Here is a 21037-nt window from a genome sequence, read left to right as displayed (position 1 = left end):
GTAAGCGTGAAGACTGAAGTTTGGAGCCCCAGCACACAGGAGATAGAAACAGGATCTCCCAGACAATCTGACTGGTTAGTCTAACTAAATTAAACAGTTCTGGATTCAGCCAGAGATCTTGCCTTAGTAATCCGAGTAGAGAAGAATTGAAGGAAATAAACGGCATCAGTCTCTGGCCTCCATACATGCACGAACACACACACATACATACATACATGCATACATACATACATACATACATACCATACATGCTCTCACACCATACAGACATGCACACCATACACACATACACTCCATAAAAGCAAGAATATAGCCAGACCTTGCAATATTCTCTTTAGTATAACTTCCCACTCCTGAACTTTCACTAACATTACTAAATGCCATAGCACTGCTTTATAGAGAGGACAAAACAAATTCTCATTGGGGGTGGGGGTGGGGGGCTGGAGGGCAAGACCCAGTGGATAGCATACCAATAATCAAATAGCAAAATCTAGTAGTGGTAAGTGCTCTGAAGGAAGTGGTACAATATAAAGAAAGCAGACAGGGCCTTTAATTAAATGGTCAGGGAATGGCCTCTCAGGGGGGGATATCTGAGCTAGAAATAAACATCAGTGGAAAGGAGGCAGACAGGCAGACTGCCGGCAGAGGACACCCACTGCAAGTGCAGAGACTTGGCGTGGGTAATGCCTGAAAGAACAGGTGGATCTGAGCTCAGGGAGCAAGGACCAAAGGGGTAAAGTCAAGTTGGAGAAGCAGGCAGGGTTTTCAGTGTGGCTTGCTTTATGCATGGATGGGGGGTGGGGGTGTTTGTTTGCTTCAAGACCCCATATAGCTCTCTAGCTATCCTAGAACTCACTATGTAGACCAAGCTAACCTTGAATTGACAGAGATATGCCTGCCTCTATCTCCTTCCTGACTGTTGGGATTAAAGGTTTGTACCATCTGTGCCTGGCAATATGGTTTACATCTAATCCTGCAACAAAAAGAACCTAGTTTTTATCAAGTGAGAAATAAAATCCAGTTGTATTTTATAAGTTCACTATGAACACATTATAGAGAGTGGTAGTGAGGAGAGCTGGATGCTATGGTTGTGATTTGGTGCGAAAAATCCAGAGCTTAGACACATTGTAGCTAGCTATCAGCTTGGACACACTGTAGCAAGCTATCAGCTTGGACACATTGTAGCTAGCTATCAGCTTGGACACACTGTAGCTAGCTATCAGCTTGGATATATTGTAGCTAGCCATCAGCTTGGACACATTGTATCTAGCCATCAGCTTGGACACATTGTAGCTAGCTATCAGCTTGGACACACTGTAGCTAGTTATCAGCTTGGACACATTGTAGCTAGCTATGTAGCTGAAGAGAAGGAAGAGCTGGGATTTATTTTAAATGCACAATGCTGAGTTTTGGGGAGGTATTTTAATTTTTAAAAACTGGATTTAAAATTTTAATTATTTGGAATTTAATTTTAATTTAATTTGTGCTCATGGGGCTATAAGAGAAAGAAAAGAATGAAGGATAACCAAAGCTTTAGCGTAAATGACTAAATGATGCCTTTTCCTGATAGAAAATGTAGGAAGGGACATTGGAACATGAAGAGTTTTCTAATTAAGGAACAAGGGTGGAGTAGAACTTCTCTGATTGCTCTAGACACTCTTGTAGGAACCCACTTGTTCCTGTTCCTCCAAGCTTCCAAGGGCTGACCATATACATATTCTCTTCGGCCCACAGGGCTCCACAGAGAGCTGTAACACCACTACAGAAGACGAAGATCTCAAAGGTAGGTGCTGGCCCTTGGAGGGGAAGGGACCCTCAAGTGACCTAGGTACCTCAGCATTGATGGGGCATCTGTCTTTTCTGTCCCTGGAACTGGGATTGGTACCTCCTTAAACTCTAGGAGGGGTTAACCTAAAAGCTACTCTGCATGCACTGAGATACGAGATCCTTGTCTGGTGCTAGTAGACCAAGCAAAATAGAGCTTCTCCTTCACCAAAGTCTAGAATAACCAAATCAGCTGTTTCCAGTGACAGAGCTTAGAGAGCTGTTCCTGTTGTTGATAATGATGTAATCTCCAAGCAGAGGCATCCGTAGAAATAGGTCCTCCTGGGCGGTGGTAGCACACGCCTGTAATCCCAGCACTTGGGAGGCAGAGGCAGGTGGGTTTCTGAGTTTAAGGCCAGTCTGGTCTACAGAGTGAGTTCCAGGACAGCCAAGGCTACACAGAGAAACCCTGTCTCAAAACAAATCCAAAAACCAAAAAAACAAAAACCAAAAAAATGAAATAGGTCCTGGTTTTCCCAAGACCAAGGCAGAACACTCAACTGGTCATGCACTTCTTCCCTCAAAAAAAAAAAAAAAAAAGAGGAGGAGGAGGAGGAAAACAAAAACTCCAAGGACAGCCCCAGGTTGAATGAGTTGGCCACTCCGGTCCAGAGTTCTGGCCAGGAATGCCAGAATTAGAACTTATCTGTTGTCTGAAGCTACATTCAGCTGGCTTTGCAGGCCTATGATGACCACCAGCCTAAGTGGGGCTGGCCAGGATGCCAGGAGCTATAAGGAGCATGGAGACCAGACCAGGGGTCTGTTCTCCCATTCTTTGGGTTGGCCCCTTGAAATTTCTGCCTATGCTTTCAATAAGAGACCTTCTGCCAGGCCATCAGAAAAGATAGGATGCAGGGCAGCACCATATCCTTGGGAGCCAAAATCGTGGGAAGCATATACATCCAAGTCAGTGTGAACAGTGCTTTCAGGGCTGCTGGGAGTGAGGTCAGAGCAGTCCGATGCTGACAGAGGTGTCTTCACCGATGGCCTAGCGCTCTCGAATGTCTTATCTGGGAGCAGGGGTCCTCGTAGAGTTGTTTTAAGGCTCCTTTGGAAGCTGCAGGCCTAGATCTGTTCACCTTTGCAGTGTCCCCAGCCCGGAGGCCTCTGGCAGAGGCAGCTGAGTGGGATGTGGTCCAGTGTCCACAGCAGCCCCAGGCCTCCCCCTGCCCCGGCTCTGCAGTGCCAGCGGCTTGGGTCCTGTCCGGCTTGCTCGCTCACCTGCCTTATTCTGTTTGTTTTGGCTGTGCTGCCTTGCCCTGCCCTGCCCTGGCTGGCTAGCTGCCCCGCTCCGCACTGGGAATGGCAGCTTGGTGCCTGAAGGACGGAGCCCCCGGGACAGAACAGCCCCCTCTGCAGGCATGCAGCCCCAGCCTTCTCTCTGCTCCTCAGCCAGTAAGTGTGAGGGAGGCACATTCTGGCTTCCAACTCCCTGGCTCTTCCTGAAGCCCTTCAGGGATTCCCCCAAGAGCAGTCAGCCTAGCTCAGCTGCCTGTTCAGCTTTAGGGGCCTGGTGTCTGCCAGGGGTGGGGCCTGCTGAGGCTCTAATCCCAGGCAGGCCTGCATTTGGAGACCAGAGAAGAGAAGAGTGGGTGGGAAACCACTGTGTGGAAGTGGGCATAGAAAACCACTGGGGTGTGTAGCAGGCTTCTGTATGACAACAGCCAGGAAGAACAATGGGAAGTCAGGTCGGTGAGATGGAAGTAGTGCAAGGGTCCATTGTAAGAGCCTGGGAAATGTGTTGGGGTTTAGTGTTTTCTGTGGGTCGGCCATCGTAAGAGCATGGGCTCTGAATGAGACAGACCTGATTTTGAATCTTAGCTGAGTGTGGTGATACACAGTCACAGTCCTAGCACTCAGGAGCCTGAGGCTGAAGCCTAAGGTTCTCCATTTTGTTCAGGACTAGTCTAGCTACACAGTAAGACCTGTCCCAAAAGGAAACATAAATTCCAGCTATGCTACCTTCAGAAGTCTGTGATGTGCCTTAGCTTCCGAGAGCCTCAGTTTCCTTATCTGTTAAGTGGGGGTTGGTGAGAGGTCCCTACCTCTAGCACAGCAGTGGCTGGCAGGGCTCCCAAGACTCATGCTTATCTCTGTCGTCTGTAGTTTATGTCTGTGTTAAAGACACCCCTCTCTTGGTTTCTTTGCCCCACACTGTCTATCCTAAATCCGATCTTCATCACCCATAGGACCCCAGTCAGGCTCTCCAGGGAAGTGTTGTGTAGACATACCTGCTTGCTTCTCTGGACAAAGGACCGAGCTTATTCTCCAAGTCCCTGCTTGTCCATTCAGGCTGCCCGCCTGTCAGTGGTCTCTGTGGGGGTCCCTCCTGGCTTCACCTTAGTTATGCTGCACCCGCGCCCCAGATGCTCCCCTCAGTTGTGCTGGCCCAGATGTGCCGTGCTGGGACTGTTCTAATGCTCACATTGTCTGTCTTGCAGCCTCTTGCGCCTGTGAGGAAAGGCTTGTGGCCTGGACCAGCCTGGGGCTCCAGTTACAGTTAGGGTTAGCCTGAACTCAGCCCAAGCTCACCCTACGTTAGAGACACCCCCTGCTGATAGTGGTTCTAGAGCTGTCTGTAAGTGAGCTAACCCTGAGAGCAGGATGTCACTGTGTGACCCTTGGGTAGGGCAGGAGGGTATCAACCTATCTGCCACTCAGTCTTACCTTGATTTTCTATGGGAACACATCCTGATGTGAGAACTGGTACAGGTTTCTAGTTTTCCTGAAGCTTATTCAAGGGCAGCGTAGCCATCTCTCATGAGAGAAGCTGTCAGAGGTTTTCAAGCCCCAAGATCCTTTATCCCAGAAAAGCATCATGGAAGAGATGAGTGTTGTAAAAAGATCCAAGCATCAGACCTCGCTCTCTGTTCGTCCTTTTGAAACTTCATCTCTAGCTTGGTTTTGTTTCCAGGCAGACTAAGCTCTGGGGCGCTAGCTAAGGGCTGCGGTGCAGTCGTTACTGCAGCCTGATGAGCCCTTTCTGCTGTGAGAAGTGGTTAGAGACAGAACGACTGTATCTAGAGTTGCTAGCCCTTGCTAATACACAGACTCTGACTAAAGGGACAGTTATGGCATTACAGGCTCCTCAGCTGATAAAAACAAGATGTTTTCTGCAACCTGGTTGTTGATGGAGGTAGTCCTTAATTCTGCAGATACCAAAAAGGGGGTGGGAAGAAGGGTGGGCTTACTCCTCCTGCACAGAGCCCTAAAAGACAGACGAGGAGGAGGATGTCTTTGACAAAGATCACGAGGGATCCCTGAAGGACTGAGGAGGGCTCTTTTGCCCCTAGGGACATTGCCCAGTAGGTAAATTGGTGGATTTTTCCTCCCAACAGTGCGGAAACAGGAGATCATTAAGATCACAGAACAACTGATCGAAGCCATCAACAATGGGGACTTTGAGGCCTACACGTGAGTAAAGGCCCGTTGCCCTCGGATCGTCTCCCAAGTCCACCTCTAGTTCCTGAAAAGTGTCTCTTATCCTGTGGACCTTAAGCCCTGTCTGAATCAAACACTACGCCCATAGGCTCAGATTCCTTCTAGGTAGACTCCCCAAAACTGAGGCTGCCCTGTCATCCTGACTGTGGATGGAAGAGCAGGACTGCTAAGTGGCTCTGCAGGCAAACCCTGGAGAGTATTGTCTTGTCAGCTATAGCCCACAGCTGCTAACCTGCTGTGGGGCAGACACAACTGATGAACAAGGCCTGTAACCCTGTAGAGGCCTGACAGGCTGTGTTTTACCCTCTACCCCACCCCTGGCCCTCTTTTCTGCAGGAAGATTTGTGACCCGGGCCTCACTTCCTTTGAGCCAGAAGCCCTTGGTAACCTCGTGGAGGGAATGGATTTCCATAAGTTTTACTTTGAGAATCGTGAGTGGGTTCGTGCTGCTGATAAACTCCTGCCTGCCCCTCTCCCCCTGCCTCTGTCCCTGCCTACCCTTTATCCCCTAGTTACCTCTCTTTGCCCTATCTGACCTTCCTGCTGCATCCTACTCCGTTCGCTCGCTTCCTTGTGCCCTGCTGGCTTTGAACTGGCACTGCTCAAAAGCTGAGTGCCCGTTCACTTGGCAGCTGTATCAGGGCGATGATCATCACTGTTAGGGGCACTGTATTTCTTTAAGCAGCATCTGTCTCCAAGACAGACTTTGAACTCTTCAAGATTAATTCAAGATGATCTCAGCAAATAATAACGAAGGTCTGTGTCTGCAGGGTTCACAATAAAGGAAATTGCAAACAGGGTAAGAATGTGTGAGCAAGTGACAGAGAGAGCAGTAATGGTGAACTGTGAGGTCAGAGGTTGTGGCAAGGACGCCCTGGACATGGAGGGAGCCAAGCATCTGGATAGGGGAGGTCTATCAGCTTCTGGACGTCCCAGAGTGGGATCATCACACCCTCCATCTCTACCTCTACCTCCAGATAAGAGGAAAGAAACCCTCTTTCTTCAGTTTTCTTTCCTCTTATCCACATTATCCTTGGTGTCTCCTGTTCTGCCCTGGGTTTTATATTGTAGCTCTTCCCCCCCACCACTACCCCCACTGACTCTGCGCATGTGATTTTCCTGCACCATAGATGCCTTCGTAATCCCTTAGCTATCTAAGTAATTCTAGTAGCCAGAGCAGTGTTTATCTTAGTTCTCAGGGAGGTCTCTTGTAGCCTCTGTAGTATTGGAATGCACTAAAGGGAATCTGAATGCTAGCATCATATGCTGAGACTGGTAGTCCAGCTCCAGAGAGCCCTGGAAACTTGGAGGAGATCCTGAGCTGGGTGCTTTGGGGGTTTCAAACTTTGATGTGCCTTTTCTTTTTAAGTCACAAATTGATTTTGAATGTATTGCTTTTATGATTTTTCTCTTCTAGCCTTAGCTAGGAGCAAAATTAACTTAGGAATTTTAAACACCGGCCTAACCAAGTAGAAAAACCACAGGTTTTTATTAGAGCCACGTGGTCCTGAGTTTAAATATCTTATTTGATTTGAGACTTTTCCCCCCTTCATATAGTGAGGAAAATATCAGTAAAGAAATACATCTCTCTTGCATGTAAAACCTCATAATACCTTACCCGCATTTCTCTTCCTTTTGGATGAAACTAATGTAATGGAGGATCGTGGCCTCTGGAGGGCGATGATGGAGTACTTGGGGGTTCTAGAAATGGCTGCTGGAACTAGAGTCAAAAAGGTGCAGCCTGGCCGGAATATGTGAGTGTCCAAGCCTAATGCCCGCTACCTCCCGTTCCCTGCCCTGCCCCCTGCAGTCCTGTCCAAGAACAGCAAGCCGATCCACACCACCATCCTAAACCCACACGTCCACGTGATTGGGGAGGACGCAGCTTGCATCGCCTATATCCGGCTCACGCAGTACATCGACGGGCAGGGTCGGCCTCGTACCAGTCAGTCAGAAGAGACCCGGGTGTGGCACCGCCGGGACGGCAAGTGGCTCAATGTCCACTATCACTGCTCAGGGGCCCCTGCCGCACCGCTACAGTGAGCTCAGCCACAGGTGCTCCTGGTGGGGGAGAAGGGAGTGGGGAGGGGAGAGATGGCTTGGACAGCTGAGGTCAGAGAAGTAAAAGAGGAGTAGCAGGTGGCTCTCTGGAAGAGGTATGGGCCCTCCCAGAGGGGTGGCACAGACTGGGCAGCCTAGTTTTGATAAGCTGTGCTCTGTATCAGACAGACTCCACATTTGGTGCAAGCATTCTTCCCCTGCTAAGCCTTAGTTTCCTTAGTTATCAAAGGACGGGAGGATTGTTCCTGCCTCCATTCCAGAGTGGATTGTAAGGTTAGCCTCTCCTCTTCCAGCCCATTCAAGGACTTAGCCAAGTGTGTGGTGTACCAAAATCCCGTGAATTTACCTGTGTTTTCAATGGCCTCCTCTGTTCTGTCGATACCTCCTGTTCTGTTTGACAGGGGCATTAGGAGATTCCAGCTGGAGGATGAACCTTCGCAGCCAGTGACTCTGGAGGGCCTGAGTGACAGCGGCGGTCCTGTTCGTTTGAGGTTTAAAACAATTCAATTACAAAGCGGCAGCAGCCAATGCACGCCCCTGCATGCAGCCCTCCCGCCCGCCCTTCGTGTCTGTCTCTGCTGTACCGAGGTGTTTTTTACATTTAAGAAAAAAAAAAAAGAAAATAAGATTGTTTAAAAAAATGGAATTCATACCATGATGCATTTTAAAACAACTGATGGCCCTTGGGCTTGCAAGAAGGCAGGAGTCTGTGTGTCGCTCACGCAGGCTCGCCCACCAGCTTTGAAGAGGTGAGCTTGGCCGCAGGCCCCCACGGACTCAGGGGGACCAGGCAAGGACTCTTGACGGAGCTTTGGTCATGGATAGAGCCATGGTGTGATTGCCCCAGAGGTGGCCTGATCACCCCAGTTCTAGGAGTGGACGTCTTCAGAACATGCATTGACAGCTAGTATGAGAAAGAAGCAAACCCCGTGGCTATCGGACCTACATGGGAGAAAAAGCAGCGCTGCCAGCCTGTTGTGGAGGCAGCCGTGAGGCGTGGCCTCGGGACTGAAGGCCTGGACTTTGCTGTGCTGTTCCAGTTAGTGTAGACAGGGAGAGAATTGGTGCTGCAGAAGTGTGTCTGACACGAAGCCGATGAGAAACCTCGAGTTAATCTGACATGCACTTACTCATCCATTTCTAGAGGATGCACAATGCACGTGGGCCTGAGGCGGAGGCCTGATTTTTGCAGGTGGGAAGGAGGAGGGATTGCTACTTTGTTTCCTGTTGGCTTTCCTAACGTCTCATTGGCCGGGGCTCCTTTTGCCACTTTGGCAGTTCTGTCTGTGTGCTGATCTGGACCATCTTTGTCTTGTATTTTCATGGTGATGGTCCCCATGCTGACCCTCATCTGGGCCTGGGCCCTCAGCCAAGTGCCCCTGTGGGATGGGAGGAGTGAGGCAGTGGGATAAGAGTTGGTGGTTGTTTCTATGCATTCTGGCTGCCCTCTGGGCTGCCCGCCTTCTTCCCATGCTGCACGTCCATCTCCTTCCCTGGGTTTGAAATTGAACTGACTGCTTGGGTGAGAAGTGTCCTCTTTAAAGAGGCTCTTCACTGACCAACTGAAGTAGACTTTCCTGATGGACAATCTGCATGGGCATCACCCCCTCACCTGCATGTACCCAAAACGGGGTCCAGAGCCCAGGCTCCTACATTCAGTGTCCCTCTCTATGCTCAAGGAGTTCCATTCCAGGAAGAAAAGATCTGTACCTCAGGCAGATAACAGAGAAGATAATAGGGGAGCAATTGGTCAGAGTGTTGGTTCCCTGCCACCAAACAACTGCACATTATCTGCATTTGGGGGTGGGGGTAGATTTCAGCTCCTTGGATGACCTTCACGAGGCACCGGAGCTGAAAAAAGAACTACAGTGTGGAGCCATCTGAGAAGAGAACAAACTCATGGGTGCTGGTGCTTGACTTTAGCCCGGCTCCTCAAGCACCTTGCATGCCTCAGACCCTGGACCCCAGTCCCTTCCTGCAGTGCCTGCAGCCTGCAGTGCCAGCCAGCAGATACCTTCACCACAGGGTTTGGTTTGGCTGGCTTGAAGACAACAAATGGTCTTAGAGCTCATAGCTTCCTGTGGCTGCTCCAGCCCCACTTCTTAGCGTTCTTACTCCACTTCTGGGGCTAATGTCAGCATCTATAGACTATTAATAGACTATTTAAAAAACAAGCCACCTTTTAAACAGGAAATGGAAGGCATTTGATGCAGAACTTTTGCATGATGACATAGAAATAATTTAAAATAGTGTTTGTTCTGAATGTTGGTAGTCCCTTCATAGCTTTGTTACAATGAAACCTTGAAGATATTTAATAAAATAACCTTTAAACAGTCCATTGTGTTATTGCTGTTGGAGGCTCATAGCCACGGGCTTGGGTTTTAGCAGCCTGCGTGACAAAGCTTCACTAGGAAATGAACATCTTTTCCCCATTCCCTTGGGAAACAAGGAAGAAAACTTCTCATAAACTCAGCCTGGGCTGCTGAATTGGGGGTGGCTGGGAGGAAGTAACCTCTTACGCGGTGGGCCGGCCTTCGCCCCGCCCCAGTCGGAGGTGGCTCCGCCCTTAGTACGCGGGCTCCCTCCTCCTCCGTGGGGCTGAGTGGACAGGCCTAGGCCCTGGGCCCGCCCCGACGCTCTGCAGACTGTGCCACCCGGCGTGGAGGACGGGGTCCGCTGTGGTGGGCTGAGCGTGAGGCCGGAGGCCTGGGAGGTTGCGGCTGGGCTGAGCACTGCGGAGGGCCGTGGGTTTATCCCAGATCCCGGTCGCGCAGCGGCCACGCTCGGGGAGCGCGCGGACCCGAGCGGGCACCACAAGCTGCAGCGCGCCGCCTCCCCCTGGTGGGAGCGGTACTTGGGCCCGACTGCAGCGGAGCGTTCGCTCGGGAGATGGCGGAGCCGCCGCGACGCGGCCCGAGGCCCCGCGAGCAGGGAAGCCGGGCGGCCCCGGGACGCAGCGGGGCCCGGGGACAGCGGGGACGCCGCCCACTCCACCGGGTGAGCCATCCTTGAGAACAGCCTCCCGTCCACAGTCGCCCTCAGTTTTCCCCATCAGACTTCCCGCGAGTGTCGCCGCCGCCGAAACAACCCACAGGGTCGTCCTGGGCGGCCACCCATCTGGCCCTGTGCGCCCCTGCCCCGTGTCCCAGCCGCTGGCCTCCCCTCAGTTGCCTCATTCCGGTCACTCCGCCCGGGTCGCACGGGGTTCTTTCAGCCGGTGCCTGTCTGGATGTCAACTCTCGGCCGCACCCCTGCCCCCTTCCCTCCAGCTCCCCCACCTGTGGGCTCCCCATTTCTTTGGCGAGCCTGTAGTTCCGCAGGAGGGTCCCACTATCCTCAAGGTCAGGTCCCTCCTCCCACGGCATGAACTCTTGTTTATCCAGTGGTGGGCCCACACCTCCAGCCCACCCAGACCTGTGTGTGTTGCCCACTTTGGCTGACGACCCTTGGGTTTCTCCTTCCTCAGAAACTTTCCACTGCCACACACATGTTCTTCCTCCAGCATGAGTCATCCCACTGCTCCCCCCACCAAAAGTTCTCACGTGATCCCCTCTCTAAATCTCACCCGGCTTCCTCTAGGTATGAAGCTAAAATGCAGTGGTTACGACACAGGAGTTTGACAGGCCTGACCTTTGAATCCCAGTTCATCCACGAACGGAGCTTTGTAATCTTGGGTAAGTTTCTAAACTTCTCTGGGCCTGAAATGATGCGCGTGTGTAAAATGGGACTAATACCAGTTGTGTGTGTTTTCACAACTCTTAGAGCTGGCATTAAATACAGGTGCTTCTTGATTTACTGATAAGCCTTTAAGATATCCTAAATTAAACTGCAGATAGTACATCTAACCTACTGACCACAAGAGCTTCTCAGTGCCCTCTGCTCTTGAGGCCAGTTGCTTAACCTTCTGATTGTGTGACTGAGTCTCACAGACTCAGGGTCTCTCCAATGAAAAGTATTGTTGGGGCTGGAGAGGTGGCTCAGTGGTTTACTCGCTGCTCTTCCAAAGGTCCTGAGTTCAATTCTCAGCATGCACATGGCGGCTTACAATCTGATGCTGTCTTCTGGTGTGCAGATAGACATGTAGACAAAGTACCAATATACATAAAACACATAAGGAAAAATAAATCTAAAAAAACAAAAAAAACCAACAAGTATAGTGTCTATAAATTCACTACCTTAGGAAAGGATTAAAATTTTAGGGCCTGAGGTTGTAACTCCTGATAGAGCATTTGCCTAGCATGTGCGAGACAATGGATTTCACCACTGGCACTGAGAACCAAAACCCCAAACCACTTGAAGTATGCTTTCTACTAAATGCTTATCATTTGCATATTGATTTTGGTGGTAGTAGTAGTGGTTTGTTTGTTTGGTTGGTTGGTTGGTTTTGGTTTGGTTTGGTTGTTTTGGGGGGGTCGGTAATTTCAATGGCTGACCTGGAAAACTCACTCTGTAGACCAGGCTAGCCTAGAACTCAGAAATTTGCCTGCCTCTGCCTCCCTAGGGCTGGGATTAAAGGTGTACACCAACACCACCCGGCTGGTTTTGGTTTTGGGTTTTTTAAAGAAAGTGCTTAGCCGGGCGTGGTGGCGCATGCCTGTAATCCCAGCACTTGGGAGGCAGAGGCAGGCGGATTTCTGAGTTCCAGGCCAGCCTGGTCTACAGAGTGAGTTCCAGGACAGCCAGGACTACACAGAGAAACCCTGTCTCGGAAAAAAACAAATCCAAAAAAAAACAAAAAAACAAAAAACAAAGAAAGTGCTTCTCTGTGTAGCCCTGGCTATCCTAGAACTCACCCTATAGACCAAACTGGCCTCAGACTCAGAGATCATCCTGCATCTGCCTTCCAAGAGCTGATATTAAAGGCGTGAGCTACCACTGCCCAGCTTCATTTCCAGCTTCATTTGACTTATTTGTAATAAGTCAAAGTCAAGTCTGTATATGCAAAACTCTCAGAAGGATATCCAACAAGTAGGAGGCACTCAGTATATATACTGTTATCAAACCGGTGACACGGGTGAAGTAGAGCTTGCTTCCAGTGACTCCCCACTACTGTTTTCCCTGTTGGAATTTAGCTGTTCCTGCCAGGCAGTGGTGGTGCATGCTTTTAACCCTGCACTCAGGAGACAGAGGCAGGCAGAATTCGAGGCTAGCCTGGTCTATATAGTAGCCAGGGCTACACAAAGAAACCCTTTCTATAAAAACAAACAAAAGAATTCAGTTCTTCCCACTATCTACACCACTTCGTCTTCCTCCTCCTCTCTCCCATCTCCCCATCCTCCTCTCTGCCATTGCATTTAGAGCCTCACACATTATAAGCATGGGCTTTGCTTCCAAGCTTGGACTCTAGCTCCGTCACAGTCTTTCTTTTAATTCATTTTTATTTTATGTGTATTATGTTTTGCCTGCATCTGTGTCTGTGTCAGATCCCCTGGAACTGGAGTTACGGACAACTATGATCTACTATGTTGGTGCTAGGAATTGAACCCAGGTCCTCTGGAAGAACAGCCAGTGCTCTTAACCACTGAGCCATCTCTCCAGCCCCCATCAGTTTTTAGTCTATCGCCCAGCTCTCTTATTTTAATTAGTTTTACCAAGAGCAGAGCTGAACTCTATATAAATCATCATAAACCATCTCTCTGGATTCTGAAGGACCTTGTCTCCGCCTAAGGGCCAGTGGGGTGCGTGAACTGGAGTGGGTGGTGGAGCAAAATTGCCAGCTACTGACCTCTCTGAGACTGGCTAAAATAAAGAGGGACTGTAAACTTGCAGCAGTTTTATGTGAGAAAAAGAAACTGTCACAGTAGGTTTCCTTAAAGCTGTTTTCTAGTCAGCTGACCCTCAAGTCACCTTCTGTCCTTACATCCCATTCCTCATGTTCCTCCAGTCTGTTGCCCAGCAGTTCCTGTGCTGTTCTGGAATGAGGATATAGTAGCACCTCAGTTAATTTAGGAAGGAGAAGCAGAAGGGAAAGACTGTGGATTCAGCTGCTGGCTTTCTTAGGTGCTAGTGATAACATGCCCCATCCTGGGTGTACATTTTCTCCTCTGCTGGTTCTGCTGTGGGTGGAGAGAGAGCATGGGGTAAATTTTTACAAGTAGTGGGAAGGAAAGCCTCCCAATTTCTGGACTCCGACACTCTCACCATTCCTTAAGTTCCCCCACCGTAGCGTGCACATGACCCCAAGTTCGTTAGTACTGTTGGCTGTGGTAATGGATGTGATTGATGTAGAAGATTAAGACTCAGGAGGTTTCGCCTATCTGATGTTTTGTTGGATCATGAGACTTCTAAGTGCCGTCCACTTGTTCTCGAGAGCCCACCGGAGCTCCAGCTCATTGGCAGACTTGTCAGACACAGGATGGGGATTTCTTTTAGAGCAGAGTTCTGTTCACCCTCCTGGCTGTTGGTCTCTGTGGATAGGCTCTTTCCTAACTTGAGTTACCGCCCCAGCCTGAACACAGGGGAGTTTGGATGTTCCCCAAGAAAGTGAATGAGCTATGAAGCCAAGGTATGGGATCCAGCTTACATTCTTCTTCACAAGATCTCTTTTCTAAAGAACAAAGTGTATGGGCTGGGGAGAGAACTTAGTAGGGAAGATGCCTGTTGTGCAAGTTTGAGCGTCTGAGGTTAGATCCCAGTTCCCACGGAAACCCAGATGTGTGGTGGCACACATCCCCATCAGAGAGATGCGAGACCAGGGGTTTGCTAGCCAGCCATTCTAACTGGAACAGAGAACTTCAGGTTCAGTGAGAGATGGTCTCAAAAGTGTAAGAGAACACTGATATTGGCCTCTGACTCTATACACACACGTGTGCGCGCACACGCACACACACATACATACATGCACGGTCACAGAAGAAATTATCACACATACACGGGGTAAGAGATGGGACAAGGAGAATGGCTAATGACAAACTTTTGAAGGAAGAAGTAACCCGCCAATTTCTCTGTTTTACAGATTGTAAGGGTCAAGCTTTTGGACCTCACTGACTTCTGAAGAAAGAACCTCCACTGGGGCAGAGGGAGCTCAAGTTTCAGCCTGAGGCATGGGCCAGGGGGCCATGGTGACCTGAGACCCGTGGATTCTGTCCAGTACACCCTGCTGCTCCTTCTTCCTCCCCTATCCTGAAAGCGTTGGTGTTCATCTCATCAGGGAACTGACCCTAAGAGAATTCCTTCCCCCGTCAAGACAGCTCCAGCCCACAGAACGCACCCTGCCCATCTCCTGAGGTGGTCCCTGTCCTCCCTCCTTTCTCCTCGCCATGCTCCAGCTGTGGAAGGTGGTACGCCCTGCTCGGCAACTGGAACTACACCGCCTCATACTGCTGCTGATCGGTTTCAGTCTTGTCTCCATGGGATTCCTGGCTTACTACGTGTCTACCAGCCCCAAGGCCAAGGAACCCTTGCCTCTGCCCTTGGGAGACTGTAGTAGCAGTGGGGCAGCTGGCCCTGGCCCTGCAAGACCACCAGTCCCACCTCAGCCCCCAAGGCCTCCAGAAACAACTCGAACAGAGCCTGTGGTCCTTGTGTTTGTGGAAAGTGCGTACTCGCAGCTGGGGCAGGAGATTGTGGCCATCTTGGAGTCTAGTCGCTTCCGTTACAGCACTGAGCTAGCGCCTGGCCGAGGGGATATGCCCACACTGACTGATCATGCCCATGGCCGCTATGTCTTAGTCATCTATGAGAACCTTCTAAAGTATGTCAACTTGGATGCCTGGAGTCGAGAACTGCTAGATCGGTACTGTGTGGAGTACGGTGTAGGCATCATTGGCTTTTTCCGAGCCCATGAACATAGCCTACTGAGCGCCCAACTCAAGGGCTTCCCCCTTTTCCTACACTCAAACTTGGGGCTCCGGGACTACCAAGTGAACCCTTCCGCTCCTCTACTACACCTCACCCGCCCTAGCCGCTTGGAGCCAGGACCCCTGCCTGGTGATGACTGGACCATCTTCCAGTCCAATCACAGCACTTATGAGCCCGTGCTTATTGCCAGCCTCAGGGCAGCTGAGCTCGCTGTGCCGGGCCCGGCTCCTCGGCGGGCCCGGCTCCCCACTGTGGTGCAGGACCTGGGGCTCCATGATGGCATACAGCGGGTGCTGTTTGGACATGGCCTCTCTTTTTGGCTTCACAAACTTGTTTTTGTTGATGCTGTTGCATACCTCACTGGGAAGCGCCTCTGCCTGGACCTCGACCGCTACATCTTAGTAGACATTGATGACATCTTTGTGGGCAAAGAAGGTACTCGCATGAAGGTGGCTGATGTTGAGGTCAGTTGGGTTTTTTCTCCCTTCTGTCTATTTTGCTAGAAAATACCCCAGATCCGTAGGAGTCCCATGCTCCTGGGAAAGGCATAGACTCTCACCAGGACCTGATGAAGTTTGGGGCCATCAGATTTACCTGCTCTGGCTATCAGATTCCCTGCTTTGATTCTGAGATGGGCATAGATACATTCTCTACTTTTTATAGTTGGAAAGAAAGCTACTTACTATATATTTCTCAGTCAGTCTGTTTTCTCCTGATTTGGCTTTTCTCTGCTATTTCTTCTAGGCTTTGTTGACCACTCAGAACAAACTCAGGACCTTAGTGCCCAACTTCACCTTCAACCTGGGCTTCTCCGGCAAGTTCTATCATACCGGTGAGTTCATCCCCCCCCACCCCCCGGTCTTGTCCATTGTAGTTTGAGCTGTCTCTTTAGTATTGGCCCTGGACACACAAGTTAGAGAAAGGGACAAAGTTTAGGGACATAGTTCAGTGATGAGCTAGTGATGGACCGGGATTAGCCTAGGTGGCTGAAGAACACTCAGGCAGTGGAGCAAACAGAAGGCCTCGGGCCCTGGGCAGGAGTCAGTGATGTCCAAAGGATGGAAAATGGTCAGAGTTGTTACAGAACGAAGGGCCTAGGGGCTGACTGGCTGTGACCAGCAGTCAGTGTGTGACCACAGGGACGGAAGAGGAGGACGCAGGGGACGACATGCTGCTGCAGTACCGCAGAGAGTTCTGGTGGTTCCCTCACATGTGGAGCCACATGCAGCCACACCTGTTCCACAATCGCTCTGTGCTGGCTGACCAGATGAGGCTCAACAAACAGTTTGCTTTGGTGAGACTCTTGAATCTCTTTCCCATGCTTTCTCCTAGAGATAATGTTTCCTCTTTAACAGCCCCCCCCAACACATACCATGGAGCCCCTGTCCCTACCCTTTCCAGTTTTCTTTCTTTGGAGGCATTCCCCACCCTCTTTACCCTCTACTCCCCAAGCCTCACCAGGTCCTGGTGAGAGTCTATGCCATTCCCAGGAGCATGGGATCCCTACGGATCTGGGGTATGCTGTGGCCCCGCACCACTCTGGCGTGTACCCCATTCACACGCAGCTCTATGAGGCCTGGAAATCTGTCTGGGGCATCCAGGTGACCAGCACTGAGGAGTATCCCCATCTGCGCCCTGCTCGCTACCGCCGTGGTTTCATTCACAATGGCATCATGGTGAGGGATTCCCACTACACATTTCCCACTACAAATCAAAATTTGACATTTAGACAGCCTTCAAACAGGAATGACTTGTGGCTTGTCATCTGCCAGCCCAAGTATCCACAAAATATGATAATGCATATAGTAAAAAAAATTTTAAAGATTTTTATGTGTGTGCTCTATCTGCATGTATACCTGCATATCAGAAGAGGGCATCAGATCCTTTTACAGATAGTTATGAGCCACCATGTGGTTGCTGGGGATTGAACTCAGGACCTCTGGAAGAGCAGGCAATAATGCAGTGTTCTTAACCACTGAGCCATCTCTCCAGCCCCACATATAGTAAATTTTCTTACTATAACTTCAACCCAGGCCTCTCTGAACCCAGGGAATTCCGGGCATCCTGACGTTGGGCCTTATCTGCTCCCCATCTTACCACTCACATCTCGTCTATCCCTGTATCTTCTGTTCCTCTCAGGTGCTTCCCCGGCAAACATGTGGCCTCTTCACTCACACGATCTTCTATAATGAGTATCCTGGAGGCTCTCGTGAACTAGACCGAAGCATCCGAGGCGGGGAGCTCTTTCTGACAGTGCTGCTTAATCCGGTAAGGTGCCAAAAGGGAACCAGGAGACTAGGAAGCCAAGTGTTGTCGAGCCAGCGCCTTTGTGCACCAAAGCTGGTTCTGGCACAGGGCTCTCCGAGTCTCACAAGTAGGCCTCCTCCTGCAGATCAGTGTCTTTATGACTCATCTGTCCAACTATGGAAATGACCGGCTGGGCCTGTACACCTTTGAGAGCCTGGTGCGCTTCCTCCAGTGCTGGACACGATTGCGCCTACAGACCCTTCCTCCTGTCCCTCTTGCACAGAAGTACTTTGAACTTTTTCCTCAGGAACGAAGCCCCCTGTGGCAGGTAAGGACAGAGCTCAGGCTGACCTGATCTGAATGGGGGTCAGGGTTTATAAGATCATTCCTTATCAGATTTGTGGCCTAACCTTCAGAATCCCTGTGATGACAAGAGGCACAAAGATATCTGGTCCAAGGAGAAAACCTGTGATCGACTCCCCAAGTTCCTCATTGTGGGACCACAGAAGACAGGTAAATTATTCATGGCCAATTTAGCTTATGCTGCCTCATATACCTGCCTCTCATTAATCAAGTCTCTTGAGAAAAGGATTATTTTTTTTAAATTATATAAATTTAGTGTGCTTGCGTGCATGTGTATACACATGTGCAAGACAGCTTGAGGGAATCAGTTATTTTCACTGTGTTTGTTTTGTTTCATTTGGGTTTTGGTTTTCTTGGGTTTTACTCTGTAGTTTTGGCTATCCTGGAACTCCTGTGTAGATCAGGTTGTCCTCAAACTCCCAGAGAACTATGCCTGCTTCTGCCTCCCAAGTGCTGGGATTAAAGGTGTGCACTACAATATTTTTTTTATTTTGTGTTTTTTATTTGTTTAGTTTTTGAAACAGGGTCTTGTTACCCAAGCCAACCCTAATCCTCTGATCTCTTTGCTTCAATTTTCCAAGTGCTAGAATTACATTTGTAAGCCACTGTACCTGGTTTCATCTGCAGAGTTTTAAAGATAGATAAATAGGGGCCAGGGTGTTTGCTCGTCATGTACAGAGCCCTGGATTCCAGCCCCATCCTAGAGCCTGTATAGTAGAGCAGGTAGGATCAGAAGGCCCCACTTGCTATACAGGGCCTCAGTTGTCGAGCAAGTGAGGCCAGCCTAGGCTACGTAAGATCCTGTCTCAAAAGTCAATTAGATAACAAGACTTGGTTATAAAGGCTGGTAATCCCAGCTTGGGAGGCAGAGACAGGAGAGTATCAGCTTCAGTCCCTGCCTGGCTACAGAGTGTATTCAAGGATGCCTGGGCAACTGAGTAAGACCTGATCTCAAAATAAGAAAAGCAAAGAGGTGGGAGGCCACAGCTCTATGGCAAAGCATCCACCATTTTTAAAGGCCTGAATTGCTTGGACGGGGAAGGGGAGTCTACAAGCGGTTCTGATAGGGCGGAGGGTGCCAACCGCCTGACCCCACGCTGGGCCTCTCAGCTAGGCTAGCTTTGTCTCCCTTTGCTGGGGCTGAAGGGAGTTTTCAGATGCATGCTGCTCAGCTGGCTGCTTTCCTCTTGTCCCGCCTCCCCCTCCCCCCCCCTAGGCACCACGGCTGTTCACTTCTTCCTGAGCCTGCATCCAGCTGTGACAAGCAGCTTCCCTAGCCCCAGCACCTTTGAGGAAATTCAGTTCTTCAATGGCCCTAACTACCACAAGGGTATCGACTGGTGAGACTGGGTCCCCTTGCATGATCCTCAGAGCAGTGCTGCCTTCTCCAAAAGATAATCTGTGCCAGCCTCTGCCAGCTCCAAGAAGCCTGGGCTCGCCACTGAGAGCTGCTCTGTTCTGTGCTACTCTTTAGGTACATGGACTTCTTCCCTGTTCCTTCCAATGCCAGCACTGACTTCCTGTTTGAAAAAAGTTCCACCTACTTTGACTCAGAGGTTGTGCCACGGCGGGGGGCTGCCCTTCTGCCAAGAGCCAAGATCATTACTGTGCTCATCAACCCTGCTGACAGGGCCTACTCCTGGTACCAGGTTTGTCTGAAGGAGGGACACATTAGGCCTTCAGGGAGAGGTGGAGAAGGTAGTTCTGCGAGAGACACAGAAAGGAATGAGAGTTGGGAAACTAAACCAGTCCCTTAAGGAGGGGTAGTGATGCCGTTGTCACCAGACAAGAATATGGCCAGAATCATTGTCAAATCAGCACCCTGTCCCTTTTTACTCTCTGTCCTGCAGCACCAGCGAGCACATGGAGACCCTGTTGCTCTGAACTACACCTTCTACCAAGTGATTTCAGCTTCCTCTCAGGCCCCTGTGCTGCTTCGCTCCTTGCAGAGCCGTTGTCTCGTTCCTGGCTACTATTCTACCCATCTTCAACGCTGGCTGGCTTACTACCCCTCTGGACAGGTACAGTCTTGCAAAAGCCCTTATTAGGGTAGCCCTTCCCTGCATACCCAGTCTTCTTAAGAACTGAGCGGGAACCACATCCCTGTCCCTTCAGTTGCTGATTATGGATGGCCAGGAGCTTCGTGTCAACCCGGCAGCCTCGATGGAGATCATCCAGAAGTTCCTGGGTATCACCCCCTTTCTGAACTACACGAGGACCCTCAGGTGGGAGAGCATAAGCCTGGGGAAAGGGAAGGAGGTTCTGTTGGGAAGAGACCTCTCTCCCTGTGGGCTGGGAAGGGAGACTGCATCTGTGGGGCCTGAACATCCCTTCTCCCTGACACCTAGTGGCCTGTTCCTTTGAGTAGGTTTGATGAAGATAAGGGATTTTGGTGCCAGGGGCTTGAAGGTGGTAAGACTCGCTGCCTAGGGAGAAGCAAAGGCCGGAGGTACCCAGAGATGGACATGGAGGTGAGCGGGACCTGGGCTACAGCTGTCCCTCCTCCTCCAGGCTCATACCTTGCTGCACCTTTTACTGTTTGTTTCTCCTCTCACTTTTTTCTCCCATCAGTCTCGCCTTTTCCTTACGGATTTTTTCCGGAACCATAATTTGGAGCTATCAAAGCTGCTGATTCGGCTTGGACAGCCAGCCCCCTTGTGGCTTCGGGAAGAATTGCAGCATTCCAATGTGGGCTGATGCCCCAGTCTTTCCATACCAGCAAAAAACCCGCTAACTTCACGGAGGGGCAAGCCTTAGAGCAGAGCCCACAGGGAGATTAACGTGGCTGGGCCCTTTACCCCTCTACCTCAGTGGCCCCCAAGATTGGAATGGCTGAAAAGGAGGGGCATCCATCTCTTTCCCATAGTTTTGGGGCCTAATAAAGGAGCTTCCCTTGGTACCTCCCATGGTACTAGGTACTAGGTACCTTTGACCTATAAGCCTGGGAGGTGAGGAAGAGAGGGTCCAGGGGAGGGGTAGAAGAATGTATTCAGTGGTTTCCCTCCTCATCCCCAGAAGTTTATCTGTCAATGCCTACCCACGAGAGGGCCCTTTGCTATGGCCTCTTTAGTCAAGACAGTGGGATCTACCTGTGGCCTGGCCTCTCTAGTGTCATTCACATTGAATGTGGATGAGGTCAGACAGTTGCTCATAGAGCCATAATGAGCCCCAGCTGTGGGCTAGAAATGTCCTTAATAAACATCCTTATTTTTCTGTTTTGTCTGCTTCATTGCAGTGGGGAAACACCAAACAAACCCTAGACCACAGCAGGTATCAGCTGTCTTTCCACAGTTCTTCTACA

At 50.3% G+C, this 21037-nt stretch overlaps 3 protein-coding genes across 10 annotated transcripts in view; 2 read left to right on the top strand and 1 right to left on the bottom strand.

Moving 5' to 3' along the window:
• Nucleotides 1-9662, top strand: part of Camk2g (calcium/calmodulin dependent protein kinase II gamma) — a 58669-nt gene extending 49007 nt beyond the window's left edge. For 3 of the 7 annotated variants that reach the window (XM_052189849.1, XM_052189848.1, XM_052189854.1), the window contains 6 exons: nucleotides 1735-1783; nucleotides 3106-3219; nucleotides 5163-5238; nucleotides 5602-5696; nucleotides 7076-7320; nucleotides 7728-9662. In XM_052189849.1, coding sequence (XP_052045809.1) covers nucleotides 1735-1783; nucleotides 3106-3219; nucleotides 5163-5238; nucleotides 5602-5696; nucleotides 7076-7308 — 567 coding nt within the window. In that variant the 3' untranslated portion in view covers nucleotides 7309-7320; nucleotides 7728-9662. Of the gene's footprint in view, nucleotides 1-1734; nucleotides 1784-3105; nucleotides 3220-5162; nucleotides 5239-5601; nucleotides 5705-7075; nucleotides 7321-7727 lie in introns of those variants that run through there. The other 4 variants (XM_052189851.1, XM_052189850.1, XM_052189853.1 and 1 more) reach the window with 3 other exon arrangements.
• Nucleotides 9663-9795: 133 nt separating this feature from the next.
• LOC127690792 (translation initiation factor IF-2-like) lies at nucleotides 9796-10980 on the bottom strand. The gene is made up of 2 exons (XM_052190303.1): nucleotides 10906-10980; nucleotides 9796-10323 (listed from the first exon to the last, which is right to left on the bottom strand). The coding sequence occupies exons 1-2, from the start codon at nucleotides 10972-10974 to the stop codon at nucleotides 9796-9798; spliced, it is 597 nt and encodes a 198-aa protein (XP_052046263.1). The 5' UTR covers nucleotides 10975-10980.
• On the top strand, nucleotides 10240-20949 carry Ndst2 (N-deacetylase and N-sulfotransferase 2). Of its 2 annotated transcripts, XM_052189846.1 has the most exons (15): nucleotides 10240-10323; nucleotides 10906-11000; nucleotides 14282-15590; nucleotides 15871-15958; nucleotides 16266-16420; nucleotides 16617-16802; nucleotides 17266-17394; nucleotides 17519-17701; nucleotides 17790-17886; nucleotides 18953-19076; nucleotides 19211-19385; nucleotides 19587-19757; nucleotides 19852-19961; nucleotides 20105-20207; nucleotides 20308-20949. In XM_052189846.1, exons 3-15 carry the CDS (start codon nucleotides 14586-14588, stop codon nucleotides 20431-20433), a joined length of 2652 nt encoding a protein of 883 aa, XP_052045806.1. In that variant the 5' UTR covers nucleotides 10240-10323; nucleotides 10906-11000; nucleotides 14282-14585; the 3' UTR covers nucleotides 20434-20949. The 2 variants fall into 2 exon arrangements, with proteins under 2 accessions (XP_052045806.1, XP_052045807.1); XM_052189847.1 differs by lacking the exon at nucleotides 16617-16802.
• Nucleotides 20950-21037: the final 88 nt, after the last annotated feature.

The sequence above is a fragment of the Apodemus sylvaticus genome, chromosome 8, assembly GCF_947179515.1.
Source record: "Apodemus sylvaticus chromosome 8, mApoSyl1.1, whole genome shotgun sequence".
NCBI classification, from domain to species: Eukaryota; Metazoa; Chordata; class Mammalia; order Rodentia; family Muridae; genus Apodemus; species Apodemus sylvaticus.
The sequence above is the reverse complement of the archived record's forward strand: the minus strand, read 5'-3'. Positions and strand labels throughout refer to the sequence as shown.

What these genes read in the sequence shown, in the direction of transcription:
- Ndst2 (XM_052189846.1), top strand. Translation starts at nt 14,586, where the DNA reads ATGCTCCAGCTGTGGAAGGTGGTACGCCCTGCTCGGCAACTGGAACTA. An exon ending in CTTACTACCCCTCTGGACAG is followed by an intron (nt 19,758 to 19,851) that starts GTACAGTCTTGC and finishes CTGTCCCTTCAG; the next exon opens with TTGCTGATTATGGATGGCCA. An exon ending in ACCCAGAGATGGACATGGAG is followed by an intron (nt 20,208 to 20,307) that starts GTGAGCGGGACC and finishes TTCTCCCATCAG; the next exon opens with TCTCGCCTTTTCCTTACGGA.
- LOC127690792 (XM_052190303.1), bottom strand. Translation starts at nt 10,974, where the DNA reads ATGAACTGGGATTCAAAGGTCAGGCCTGTCAAACTCCTGTGTCGTAAC. An exon ending in ACTGCATTTTAGCTTCATAC is followed by an intron (nt 10,324 to 10,905) that starts CTAGAGGAAGCC and finishes AGGATGGCTCAC; the next exon opens with CCGGTGGAGTGGGCGGCGTC.